Source organism: Elgaria multicarinata, chromosome 4 (genome assembly GCF_023053635.1).
Source record: "Elgaria multicarinata webbii isolate HBS135686 ecotype San Diego chromosome 4, rElgMul1.1.pri, whole genome shotgun sequence".
NCBI lineage: Eukaryota > Metazoa > Chordata > Lepidosauria > Squamata > Anguidae > Elgaria > Elgaria multicarinata.
In genome coordinates this window covers 31,921,960-31,935,199 of record NC_086174.1, presented here as the reverse complement: position 1 = coordinate 31,935,199, position 13,240 = coordinate 31,921,960, and the positions used below count along the sequence as shown (strand labels likewise).

General features: G+C 43.5%; 1 protein-coding gene across 3 annotated transcripts in view; it reads right to left on the bottom strand.

Moving 5' to 3' along the window:
• Positions 1-13,240, bottom strand: part of RPS6KC1 (ribosomal protein S6 kinase C1) — a 116,527-nt gene that overhangs the window by 41,526 nt on the left and 61,761 nt on the right. For all 3 annotated transcript variants that reach the window (XR_010025365.1, XM_063124041.1, XM_063124042.1), the window contains 2 exons: positions 4,052-4,099; positions 1,176-1,308 (listed from right to left, as the gene is read on the bottom strand). Coding sequence is in view for 2 of the 3 variants with exons in the window: in XM_063124041.1 (XP_062980111.1) it covers positions 1,176-1,308; positions 4,052-4,099 (181 nt within the window). In the remaining variant the exon portion in view is untranslated. The remainder of the gene's footprint in view (positions 1-1,175; positions 1,309-4,051; positions 4,100-13,240) is intronic.

Here is a 13,240-nt window from a genome sequence, read left to right as displayed (position 1 = left end):
CTGCCCCATTCATGCCGGCTGTTCATCATGTGGAGGTGGGGCACAGCCAGGAACTTGGAAAGCCCCAAACTGCTTGCCTGTAGGAAAACACGTGTGATCCAGCCCTATAGATCTGATCCAACTTCCTCACTCTGAGCCAAAGCAGACATGGCATTATTCCTAAAACAGACATGACACTGCTATTCTTTTAAACACCTGCAGGGCCCCCTGATCCAGAATGGCACCATGGCATGAAGGTGGGGAACATTAACCCTCAGCTTCCCACTAGGGTCCTGGGTGACCTTCCCCCACAGGTCCCCCTCCCCCTCAGCTATTACTTGTCCTAGATATGGGGAGGGTTGAAGATGTCATTGCTACCAATAGGAGCTTCTTTCCCAATGCATATAGCAGCCAAGTCCCTGTCCTCTGATTTGGATCAACACCACAATAGGAGCAAAGAGTTAAAAACAAAAACAATCTCTCCACCCCCACCCCCACCCCCGGCCAAAAAAACCCAATTCCATCATTACCATCTGGATCTAGGCTGCTATTTATATTTAAAAGAACTTCTCCGTGATTACTAATAGCGCAAATGGAATCACGCAATGTTTTTACGCCATGAAAAAGTTTGCAGACAGAATAACTTGAGCATACCCATCAGACCCTGCATGAAATGTGTGCGTAAGGCAACAAAGCTCACGTTTCATGCAGGTGCCATGATGGGTGTGTGCTGAGTTTATTCTGTCTTTGTTGCCTTACTGAAGCAACCACCTTAAGGAAGAGAGCTCTGCCTGTGTGACGCCAAGGCTTTATGTAGAGTGCTCAAAATATGGAGGAAACCGCCTTCATAGGCTCAGCCTTTCAATGGGTGGAGCTAGAAAAACGTTGACGGAGCACAACCCCACGTAGCAAAGAGCACTTGAGCGAAAGCGATCCCAAAGAGGAGCGTGCATTTACGTGTTCGGCAACAATGTCCTCAACAGCTCCAAAAACTCTGGCCCAGAAGACAGTGCTTGCAGCACAACTTTCCCCAACCCGGGGCTGTCCAGACAGGGGAAGACTACAATCTGCCTCCATCTGGAGAGAGTGCCGGATTGGGGAAGGTTGCTCTAACGCTGAGATGTCACTGGCTGAAAACCTGACACGGTCCTCCCAGCCACCCCGTTCCTGCCATGTATCTGAGTCAGGAGACCGACCTTCTGCGTGGTGCAGCACAAGGAATACCGATTCCTCCGAGATGATGTACTTGTGCAGAGCCACCATGTTGGGCACGCAGCGGGGGATGATGGTCTTTCTCTTCCTGCTGTACTCGCTACTTTTCCTGAGACCCTGACAGAGAACAAAAAGGTCAGTTGTACCCTCAGTTGCCTTTGGAGCATGCTGTGCTCTGTGCTTATCAACCAAACTAATCTATCCGAGTTACTCCAGGCTTCAGAGAAACCACTCATCTGCTGCTCTATGCCCCTCGGTCCCCTGAGGCCCTGCTGATGGCATCTGGCGCATATCCAGAGAACAGAAGATGGCACAAAGCTGCCATTAAAATCAATTACATGGGTCAATGTTTTCATTAGAATCTCTCACAAACCAAGTCATCAGGATGACACTCGGTTATTTCACTGTGACCTTTTTTTTATGTTTAAAGAAATCTTTTTTTTCAGGGTGCTGTGCTCTAAGTTTTAAAGTACATTGCAGATTGTTAAATCCATCCACATCTGGAGGGGAAATCCGCCCCTCCCCACCAGCCCAATTTCTATGGGTTGGGATAAGAATATATTTCCATTGGACTGAGGGGAAGTTAAAGCAGTGACACAGTTTGTTTCCTGAAGGAGTTATGATTTCTAAAGACGGGGCACGAACACTCGCGCACCCTCTCAGACACAGTGCTATGAGGGAAGCACTACTGCTGGTAAATATGCAAATAAAATTCATGAAGGTCATCACCAGATCTTTCAAAAGACACAGGGCTGCTGCTGAAAACAACAGCCCTGCATGTCCTTCTCCACCTCCCCTCTGACAATGTCTAATAATAAAAAATGCCCAACATGACATTGCCATGCTTTAAGTGTTCCCAGTCACACTCCGTTTCATTTGGCGACCTCATGTTGTGTATTTTGCTTTACTAAACGGTATCAGGAGAGAAGGATGGAGGTGGGGTCAGGGACAGAAGGAGACACAGGGCTGCCATTTTTGGTGGCAGCCATATATCTTGTAGAACATTTTGTTCTGGCCTACTGCCGTATTACGCACAGTAGGAAAATACATCACACTCATCCCACCCCCAGGATGGTAAACTAACACTTAAGTCTGTTAAAGGGGAAATAGATGGTTGGTGGGTGAGGTTCAAAGGAGGCTGATATCATTGGGATGCACCATGGCATAAATAGAAACTGGCAATATGAGCCCTCCCCCTAATAAGGTACACTCTCCAACCAAAGGGCCAGATGGGCCTGAGCCCCCTTGCCTTTCGTGATGCCCTCCCTTAGCAACTCTTTTAGAAGGGCACAGGGGAGGCACGATTATGAAAAGTCAGGGATTTGTGATTACTGATTTCATAACGGCCCTCCACTGCCACCTTTGCCCATGTAATTCAAGCATTGGAGTATCAAGTCTTTTTTGGTCCAGCCTCATAAGGCCTATGCAAGTGGTACAAAATCGAATGTTGGAGGGGCGTGGGGATGTGCACGCCGCCCCTGACCCTTCCATCCCCGATCTTCTCCCCATCTTGACCAGAAAAGTCTGAAGAGAGATTATAAAGATGTTTTGCTGAACACGACTACAGATCGCTATGTGATCAGGAGCTGTGTGCAATCAGAGTTCCCGATTGAGCCAGAGACTGTAACTGTGTTCAGCCGAACATGACTACAGTCCCTCTTCAGACCTTTCTAACCAGCACTGAAAGGTCGGGGGAGGAGAGGTGGTATGCACGGCCCCTTCACACTTTCGATTTCATAAGGTTTCCATAGGGCTACGCTATGAGCTGGTTCGCATGTTAATGGATAGCAGGTTTTAGATTCCAAATGGCTCCATCCTATGCCATTCTAGTAATGTCTACATCCAGGAAATCACCCAGCATGGTTATCAGGGATGGTTCATGGGCAGTGTTTGAAGCGAGCCAGGAGCCGGCAACTAGGAGTCATGGGACAAAGCCAGTAGTCAAGACCAAAGAGCAAGTCCGAACTGAAAGACAGAGGAAGAGGCAGGCTCAGGAAGCAAGCCAAAAGAGCCAAAGATGTAGGACCACACTAGGAAGCCTTTTTTTGCTCAAGCAAGTCCCTAAACTTGTACAGGAAGTCCTCTTATTTTCCTTCCTGTCCAGGAGGATCCCATGGCCAGTCTGGAAGGATGGAGTCAGCATAGGGCTTGAAGTTACTTCACTAAGAATCTACTACTTGCAGTCAATGGCTCAACAGATGGGGCAGTTGTCCACAGATCCTAGCAGCATCTGACAATGGGCTAATTATGTGGTTAATTTACGTGTGAATGCCACGTGCCCCCAAAGAACCACACACAGTTGCTTTTCCCTGTGGGGGCAGGAATTAATAAGGAAGAATAACCATGGAATTGGCTTGGGTTGTGTTATTTCCTTTATATAACAATTACCAGACTGGCATGGGATTGAGCCATAAGAAAATAACAACAGTGCTCCTCCAGATACGTAAAAAAGGTTTCTGGGTCTTGCTCAACTTCTTTGCAAACACTGTAACATGAACGGCAACAAGCCTATTCACTACCAGTTCCAGGAGCCAGCAAAGAGTCCCTTCAATTTTCCTGAGCTATATCAATGAGAAAGATTTCAAATATGCCATGAAATACCGACAGTGATACCTGCTCTTCCTTTGATCTACTGATGGGAAGAATAGGAATAACTGCTGCCAACAAAAGAAACTATTGTCCAATTGTGCGGGATAACACTGAAGGTTAGCACTGCGACCACTTAAACTTCCCACGAACTCTACTGGTGGCACTTTGTATAGTCTGTAGACTGAATTCTGTGGACTGTGGGTGGGTGGGTGGACGGTGGAGGATAATATCCCATTGAACACTGAGTGATGTAGGGAAAATGATGACTTACCTTCAATATAAATGTCTGCTGCGTTCTAGTATCCATTACAAGTAAAACCTAAACGAAACAAATAATCGAAAAATAAGTATTCAAATAAGTATTCATGTGAATGTTTGCCTGATCAGCTATTATGGTACAATCGAAAAATAAGTATTCAAATAAGTATTCATGTGAATGTTTGCCTGATCAGCTATTATGACTTTCTCCCTACCGACCAGTCAGTGCAAATCCTTGGTAAAAGAGGATTTTACAACAACAATACAGGCAACAACCGATTGCCTTTTTATAAAGATACTTTGGCCACGACCATAGAAATCGGGGCCTAGTACAATGCTTAGTCAGTCAATCAAAAGGTGTCCCTATTTATAGAGAAGCATATTTTAAAAATAAAATAAAATAAAAAGCAGTTCAGACGAATCATTCCCTTTAGTTGAAGCATTCCCTGCTGTGTTCCCACACGAAAGAGCACGCCTCTTCTAAGGTGATGTCTGTCCTTGTTAGATCATGGACATGTGTAGCACCTAAAAACAATACTTTTTCCCCCCTTCAGAACTGTTTAATTCTTATGCAAATTTATATAGCTTTAATAGATTAATGCATTGGTAAACCTCACAGGATTATTCAGATAACGGTTTTTTATTTGTACACAGTGTGTGTGTGTGTGTGTGTGTGTGTGTGTGTGAGAGAGAGAGAGAGAGAGAGAGAGAGAGAGAGAGAGAGAGAGAGAGAGATTCATGGAGGATGAGGCTATCAATGACTACTAGTCACAATGGCTGTGTATTATCTCCAGCTCTGCATGGCAGGAGAACAATGCAATCTACACACACCTAAGCAATCACAACGGAAGTTTTATCTGTTGTGTGAACTGGAATTTTTTTGAACCTGATTCAGTAGCTCAAGACTACATTCTTTTCATGCTTTAGCCTCTGTTGCAGGATGGGAAGTGGGGGCTGCACATGCTGTCCTTGTCCTCTCTTCTGCCACGTTCTTGTCACTGGCCATGTCTCCTTCCACACATTGGGGGGGAAAGTCTAAAGCAGTGGAGGCTGCAGGGCTCCAATGTCAATGGGGCAGTGTATCTGCTCCAGGTGTAAGGCTGTAGCTAGACCTAAGGTTTATCCCTGGATCGTCCAGGGGTCAAACCTGTTCATCTAGGTGACACACAGAGGATCCAGTGCTCAAGCAGGGGCGAACCCTGGATGATCCCAGGATAAACCTTGGGTCTAGCTGTGACCTACGTCAGAACTTCAATGGAGCAATCCAAGGTGCACCTTGGATAACTCCTTTACAGTCCTGACTGGTTCTGACTGAAACCCAAAGCAAATTCACCACCCCAGTAACATCAGAACCACCAGAATCCACTGGTCTAAAACCAAAAGTCTGCTCTAGTCTTCCTGATGTTTTATAACCCTGTGGAATTAGGGTTCTGAATTGTTCAGGGAGTCTACACACATAAAGGAGGCTTCTGTTCAGACTTTCTGCTCTGATGCATGGAGGGCAGTGACAGGAATGGGGTGGGGCCCGCACTTTCTCTCATATGATTGGGCCACAGGGCTATAAAAACAGCTCAAACCGGTCCCAGAGTGGATCAGCATAAGCTTAACCCAGTTCTTGGTTTCTCACAGCTGGACAGTGATTAGTGGCTGAGTGTGAAAAGGCGGCCAAACCTAATCTCGGCTTGTTTTTACTGAATATTCACAATGTACTCAGGGAACCCCTAGAACATCGGAGTTGCTTATTTAGTGCCAGTGAACCAGTTACTCCTAGCATAAAAACGTGGAAGTAGCTGGAACTTTCAGAATCTCATTTGAACTTCATACAAAGATTTTCTCCAAAGTTATTTCACTTATGATGCAGAACTCATTCGAAGTATGATCCATACAAACGTATGGAGATTTAGAGATCTTTTAATAGTTATACTATTCATATACACATGCATTAGCTAAGGGCCAGAGGGGAAACATCTAAGCATGTTTTCAGAAGTGTTGGTTTTATGACGCTAGGTCAGTGAGTTTTTCCATCAAGATTTTACAAGACTGCAAATCAGGGCTATTTAAAAACAGAGTAGAAACTGATGGCATGAATCATAGCAGGAAAATTGAGTTGTGGTCTCCCTGTTTAGTCACAAGGCATGGGGGAGGTGGGGGGAGAGACACGCCAAATTAAAATAGATAAAAACAGTTAAAAAGTGATGCATCAGTTTTCCCAGGGACTTTATCTTCTCCACCAAGTTTGTTTGCAGCTAGCTAACATTCACATTGAGGCAGTAAATACAAGAACATATGTGATTTTTTTTTAAATGTGCCCTTTGACTGTCAATTTCTCCCAAACAGGTGTTGGTTAAATGATTATAAATTGGCCCCTGGATACACCTCTTCAACTGAGCCGTACAGGACTGGAGATAATATAATTAGAGTAAAAACATCAGGCTGGTGAATGCTTTCCATCTGCTTGGCAATAATGTTTAGTTAACAATAGTCTTTATAAAGAAGCACCTTCAACTTCCCTTCTTAAAGTTATTTATAGGCCCATTCTTAACACCCCAGCACTCTTGCTAACAAGAGCTTTAGCCACTTGGAAATTATTAGCCATACGGCTAATTCCAAAAAAGAAATGTCTGCACACAACATCTGCAGCTCTCTAAATTTACATGAAGCAACCTCATTTTAGAGTCATTTCTTAATGAATGGGCCTACGACTCTGGATTAATATTATCATTGCATACACAAAGATCATAAGGAGCCAAGCATTTTTAAAAAAAATAAAATAAAAATAAAATACCAACACTAGGCTAATCGGTACTGAAGCCGTCAGCATAAAGGACAGAATAATAGCTTCTTTAACCCTCAAGAGTGCCAGATCATTTGTAGGCTAGAACACACCAATTTAATAACACTGCTCATGGCTTTGCTCACCTTTCTAAAGACAAAAAACTAATTTGGACTAATTTGATATGATCGTCTTCCCAATCAAAAGCACCCAACGCAGACTTTCATTTCAGGATAAAACAACTGCTGTAACCAAGCCGTCATGAAATAATTACCTTTGATAGCATATCATTATTGGGACGAATACAATTAAAAGAATGCTCCCTTTAATTCCTTGTATGTGCTTATCTACATCTAGCTAGTGTCTGGCTAATGCTTATTCTACTGATTGTCTAAGCAAGAGTAGGTCGGAAGTTGACCAAAAGCCATGTACAACTATCAGGCCCATTTTCCGCAGCTTCCCTTCAGTCACTATGAATGACCTTGAGTGCAGCTCATTCATCCCATTCTTGTCAACTGGGGAGGTACCGTACTTTGCTGGGCTTTGTGAACTCAAGGCGGGAAACCATTTCCGGGTAATAGTCTGATGTCATAGCGTCACGACAAACAGGAGACCCTTGCATTAGGATGAGCAAGAATTTGGTATCAGTTTGGCATTTTTTATAAAAAGTTACCAAAATCTGCAGAGTTCTTCAAATTCAGCATGGAAAGAATTTGACATTTTAAAAAATCCAATGTGGGAGAAACTGACAAGTTTGTCCATCCAAGCCCAGGGCTTTGAGCACTTAGCTCTTAAACGCCTGCATTTGAAATCCTGAGTCTTCAAAAATATTAGTGCTGCATGGGGGTTGCCATCTCTTTTTTTGGACAGGCTTCTCATCTTTAAAAGCTATATTGGAAGGCAGGTACAACATTTTCCTCTTTACGGGAATAGCTGAACCTCCTATTGAACTTGCCCTGTCCAGATGGATAAGAATTTCATTTCGGTTTTCTTTTGATAAGAATTTAAAATAATTTTCAAGGATCAACATTTTCAGGAAGGAAAGAACTCAAGAACTAAAAAATATCAAATGCAGGAGAAACTAAAACCAACTGATTTGTTCAGATTTGACAGAGAAAGCAACTGGAAGAATCCCCATGCATGAGCTGAGGACATTGCCCACTCTTACCTTATTTTCTTCTCATTAGTATCAATGAATAATTATGTGTTTCTTTCTTGATGGCCTTGTCCAGTTCTCCCTTTCCAATACCCAGATTCCCTCCTCTCCCCCACTGCTTTTTAAAAAAATATATAAACTGATTTTGTCCAAGTTACTTATTCCCATTGCAGGAGTAAGGAGACTTTGCGCATGTGGGACAGCGGAGTCAACTATGTACTGCACTCCATGACCCATACTGTATTTAGCAGCCTTCCTCAACCTGGTATCCTCCAGATGTTTTGGACTACAACTTTCATCAGCTCCAGCTAGCATGGCCAATGGTTAGGGAAGGGCACTTCCCAATGTAGTCTATTTTTTACAGTACTAACCCATATGATGCAAGGCTACATCACACTCTCGTGGATTATGCAGATTTTTATGCGCAGTGCCCCTCTATGTACCCAGTTTTTATCCAGGACTTTCTCCAGTGAACTCAGGGCAAGATATATGGTCACCTCTTTATCATCACAACAACTCAGAGAGAGAGCTTAGGCTGAAAGATAGTGACTGGTTTAAAATGAGCTGAGTGGGAATTAAACCCAGGTCTACATCTAACATTCTAATCACAATTCACATTGGTTCTCTTATCATCTACAAGAATGAGCTTTCCTCTTGTTAATTCACTCATTCACTCCCAACCTTCCCAGGGCTACTAGCCCTGATTGCTATGTGCTACTGCCAGTATCCGAAGCAGTAAGACTATATGCACCAGTTACTAGGGAACATGGATGTGAGGGTGCTGTTGCACCATGTCCTGCTTTGTGGGTCCCTGGCGGACAGCTGGTTGGCCACTGTGTAAACAGAGTGCTGGACTAGATGGATCCTCAGTCTGATCCAGCATGGCACTTACGTACTTAACCTTTTTAAAAACAAAAACAAGCTACCCATCCAGCTTTTCTTGAATTGGGAACCTCCATCAATGTGATGATGAAGCTGCCATGGCAGTTTACAATGGTACAAACAGGACATTCAGCTTCCTGAATTCTACAACAGCACAAAACCTTCATGCTCTGGTCAGCTACTAGCCTTCCTTGAAATGAGTGAGGGTGTGGGGATGGGCCAGCACCTAAAAAACCCTATCCCATGAAGGAGCCTGCTAACAAATTCTGCCCCCTCAGAGTCCAGTGCCTTCTCAACTCAGATGTCTTTAAGCTGGCAAATAAGAGACCCGGCTGAACTTCTCAAATGGCTGCATTTGGCCCAAAAGCCTCCGATCACCCCTTTCATTTTAACTGGTTCTGCAGCAGGAAACGGCACCACCCCATCAACTTTCTTTCTTTTGCTTCCTTTTTTAAGCAAACGACTGCAAAACCATTAGAACTGCTTTAAAGAGAAATATGCAGATCGTGTTAAAAAAGTACAACTCAAAAAAACCCAAGTCAGGGCCTTCAAAGGAGTCTTTGTGCTTTGACAGTCATTTCAGTCTCCAAGTCAGCAGTATAAACGCTCCAAAGATGCATGTAAATTAGGACAAATTATTATAAATGGAACAGCAAGGGAACATTAGGATATCTAAGATAGTAAGGAGTAACATGGTGATTTTGGAGGAGGGCAGGGCTGTAATTTTTTTAAATAAATCCTATTTTTGAATCTCCAACATTCAAAAAATGGACACAAATGCAGTTACTCTAATGCTATTGCACAAAGTTAAATACCTGATAGAAATCAGACACGTGCAACTCATATGGATGTTTACTCAGAAGTCATTTTCACAGGGAATTCAATGAGGTTTACACCCAGGTAAGTGTTGCACAGGATAGTGGCCTTGGTTCCACATGGGTCATGGTGGACATCAAAATTACTTCTGACCCACCTCACCCAAAGAAAAAAATATTATTTTGAATGGGATCCTGCAGTTTAGTTTACCAAAAAGAAAATATGCATATATATAAAAGTGCATTTATTTAAAAAAATGTTAAAAAAAAACCTGGAGAAACAAAAGAAGGGGGTTGGTAAATAACCATTATTTAGCCTAAAGAAAGGAGTTGATTTTAGAAACCTTTAAACACAGAGAAATTAGCAACTGTTTCAGTATGCTAATTTTTTTAATTAAACGATACTTTTACAGCAAGAGCTCTTTCATATGCACTGCTGACTCTTCATCAAAAGCAAAGTTTCCAACTTAACACCAGCATAGCTGGTGGCAGCCTGAAGGGTTACCATCTGCTGCCACCCCAAGTCACGGTGGCCACCTTCAGAACATATGCATCAAAGCGCCAAGATGAGAGACGGAAGGAATGCCGCAGAAGTCGGCAGAAGGGGAGTCAGAAGCCCAGAGGCGGGCAACAGGCAAGCCACCAGAAACAGGGAATATGGCGAGCCATTAGTCACCTTCTTCAACTCCCTGCCAAGGTCACAAGAGACACAACCGGGGGAACTAAGAGCCAGGAATAAAATGCACTGGTCTCCAATGGCGGTTAAAATAAGCAGAGTTATCTGACCAGCTTGGACAACGGCTTCAGTGACCCACCTCCACCCCACCATGCATTCTCAGAACACAAGTTTTAATTCTGATTGACTCTCTCACAAAATGAGAAATGGTTTTCCGTGGTCTTAAAGAAACAATTTGTCATTTCTTCTAGCAGCGGCAGACATCTCCTGATTGAGGGAGGGAGGCTGCTGCTGAAGCAAACAAGGCACCGCTACTTTAAAAAAGACAGAAAGACAGAGAGAGAGAAAGAGAGAGAGAGAGAGATATTTCTACAAGTGCTTAGGAGGGTTGGTTGTCGGATAGCAGCAGCTCCTGCTCCTTTATTTATTTATTTATTTATTCATTTTTATATTATGCTGCTCCTCAGCCAAAAAGGCTAACGGATAATCAGTAAAAGAAGATGGTCCCTGTCCACAGGCGTACAATCTAAAAAAAGGCATGAAAATAAAAAAGGGGAATATGGGGTGGGAGAAGAAGGGGGGATAAAGTCCTTCAGCAGGGCCGGCACAATGGCTCTACTCTCCTTCTCATCTACATGGTATCAAAATATATGGTCTGTGGCAATATCAGAAAAAATAACTTCAAGGGAAATCAGAATCAACATCGTTCGATGTCATATGGAGGAGATTCGTTCAATATGCATCACATCCGAATGTACAGCAATGTACGCCTGCTTCAGCTCTGAATATATGGACATTGTAACAACAAATGAAGGAATACAGCACATTTAAGATTTGGGGGTTTCTTTCTTTTCTTTCTTTTCTTCTCTTTTTTGGTCTCCTTTCTTCCTTTATATATTTTTTTCTCTCTCTACTTGATTAAACTTCCTTCCCCTAGAAGTTGTATCAATCAACTTTCTTTTTTTTTTTCCTTTTTGTATATTATACATATTCACATAACTGTTGGTTTGATATTAATTGTTAGGGGATTGTTTGTATTCATTCCTTATTTTTGTATCACTTTAAATAAAAATAAAATAATTAATAATAATAATAAAATCTACCTCAGCTCAGCCCGCAGGAATGGATGGTAGTGGTGACAGCTGAGGGAGGCAGAGCCTTCATGGGGGAGGTCTTTCCAGAAGTGGGAGAGGTTATCTTTTCCCCACACTGAGAGTGTGGGGAAACTAGTGAAAGCCACGTGACATACTTGCAAATGGTTAAGTTCCACTCCACAGAGGTTTCTCCACTCCTTTTTCTCAGCTTAGGAAGCCTCCGTCCTGCAGCTGAAATTCATGCTGACCTACCCCAAATTCACATAGGCTTATACTAGGTCAGGCCATTTGTCCACATGGCCCAGTATCCTCAACTTGGAACTAGCCGTGGTTTTCTTGAGGCTCTAAGTCCCGTCTCCTGCTAACCTTTCAACTAGAGCAGCCAGGGGATTGGGCCTGAAACCTTCCCCGTGCAAAGCAGGTGCTCTGCCACTGAGCTACGTTCATGCTCGCCTCAGGCAACAGCAAGCATAGATATCATGAACAAGTAAGAATCTTGTGGCACCTTAAAGACTAGGAGATTTTCTGAACAATGAAGACAGAAGGGCAATGAATGCAGAAAATACAGAAAGTGACAATCACACTACCAGCAGTGGTCATTCACAGTGCCATCTTTGTGTTATCAGCAACAACTGCACTGTGAATAACCATTGTGGTCCACCAGCTATAACTTTTTCTTTACTTAAAGCAGCCTGCTAATTAGACTGGGAGTGCTGGGGAAGGGGTATTTAATCCCTTGGGGGGTGGGGGGAATGAAGCCCTCAGGGTGGGGGGAAGAATAAAGCCAGCATACAAGAAATTGCTCTCCCCATGGAACCCCAAGAGCTATCTCTGAGGAGAGCTAGGGATCTTTGTTAACTGTCAGCATCTTTACCCAATTATAGTTCCTAAGATTCTCTGGGCAAAGCCAGGGCAGATGTTAGTTTGTAGTTTAGACATGCCCAAAACAGCCTTTCCCAAAGCCAACACCTCCCACATGTACTCTCATAATTCCCAGCCAGCCTGTCTACATCAGGAATGGCCAACTTATCTTTGGGGACCTGTTCTTTCCCCATTCACTAGGCGGGGAGGCCAGAAGTGCATTTTTGCCACACAAACTGTCTTCCTTGGGGACACAACTGCCAGAACATTGCATCATAAATCCAAAAGCATATTTAATATGAAATAGAGACTAATTCTTTCTCTCTCTCTCTTACAGTTTGGAAAGTGCTTCCTCCGTTTAACCACCCATAGATTAATATATATAATAGGACCGCAAGGAGCAACATAAAATTTGTTCAGCTTGGGGCAACTACTTGGCCATTCCTAATTTAGACCACCTGTCTGATTGCGGCAAAAATCCCCATTCGCTGGCTGCACTTTCTTCCTCCCTCTCCCTCTCGCTCTCTCTCTCCTTGCCAGCAAATGAGAATAAAAAAGAGAAATGCCTGGCAAGCCCTTCTGTGTGTGCTGATCTTGGGTTCTTTTCCTTTATTTGCAAGGCTGGCCTACAAGGCAATGACTGTTGCCTTCAACTTGCCGGCTGCCAGCATCTCATCGTCAGACCAGCTGAAGTGCTCTAGCTCCGTCCTGCTACTTCATAAACATTTCTGGATTGCGTTCCAGCGATGGATGAATCCCATACATGGCCGCACCCCAAGGTTTACAGCTATCTGCGCCATCCTTCCTGGTGGAGGATTAGGGGGTTAAGTAGTTCCTGGACTGGCCCATCATCTTACAGATTTACACAGTATACACAGCTGAAAGCTATCATCAGCTGGTCAAATTGCTCTTGCAGCCAAGGCTATTTAATAAATATGCAAAGAA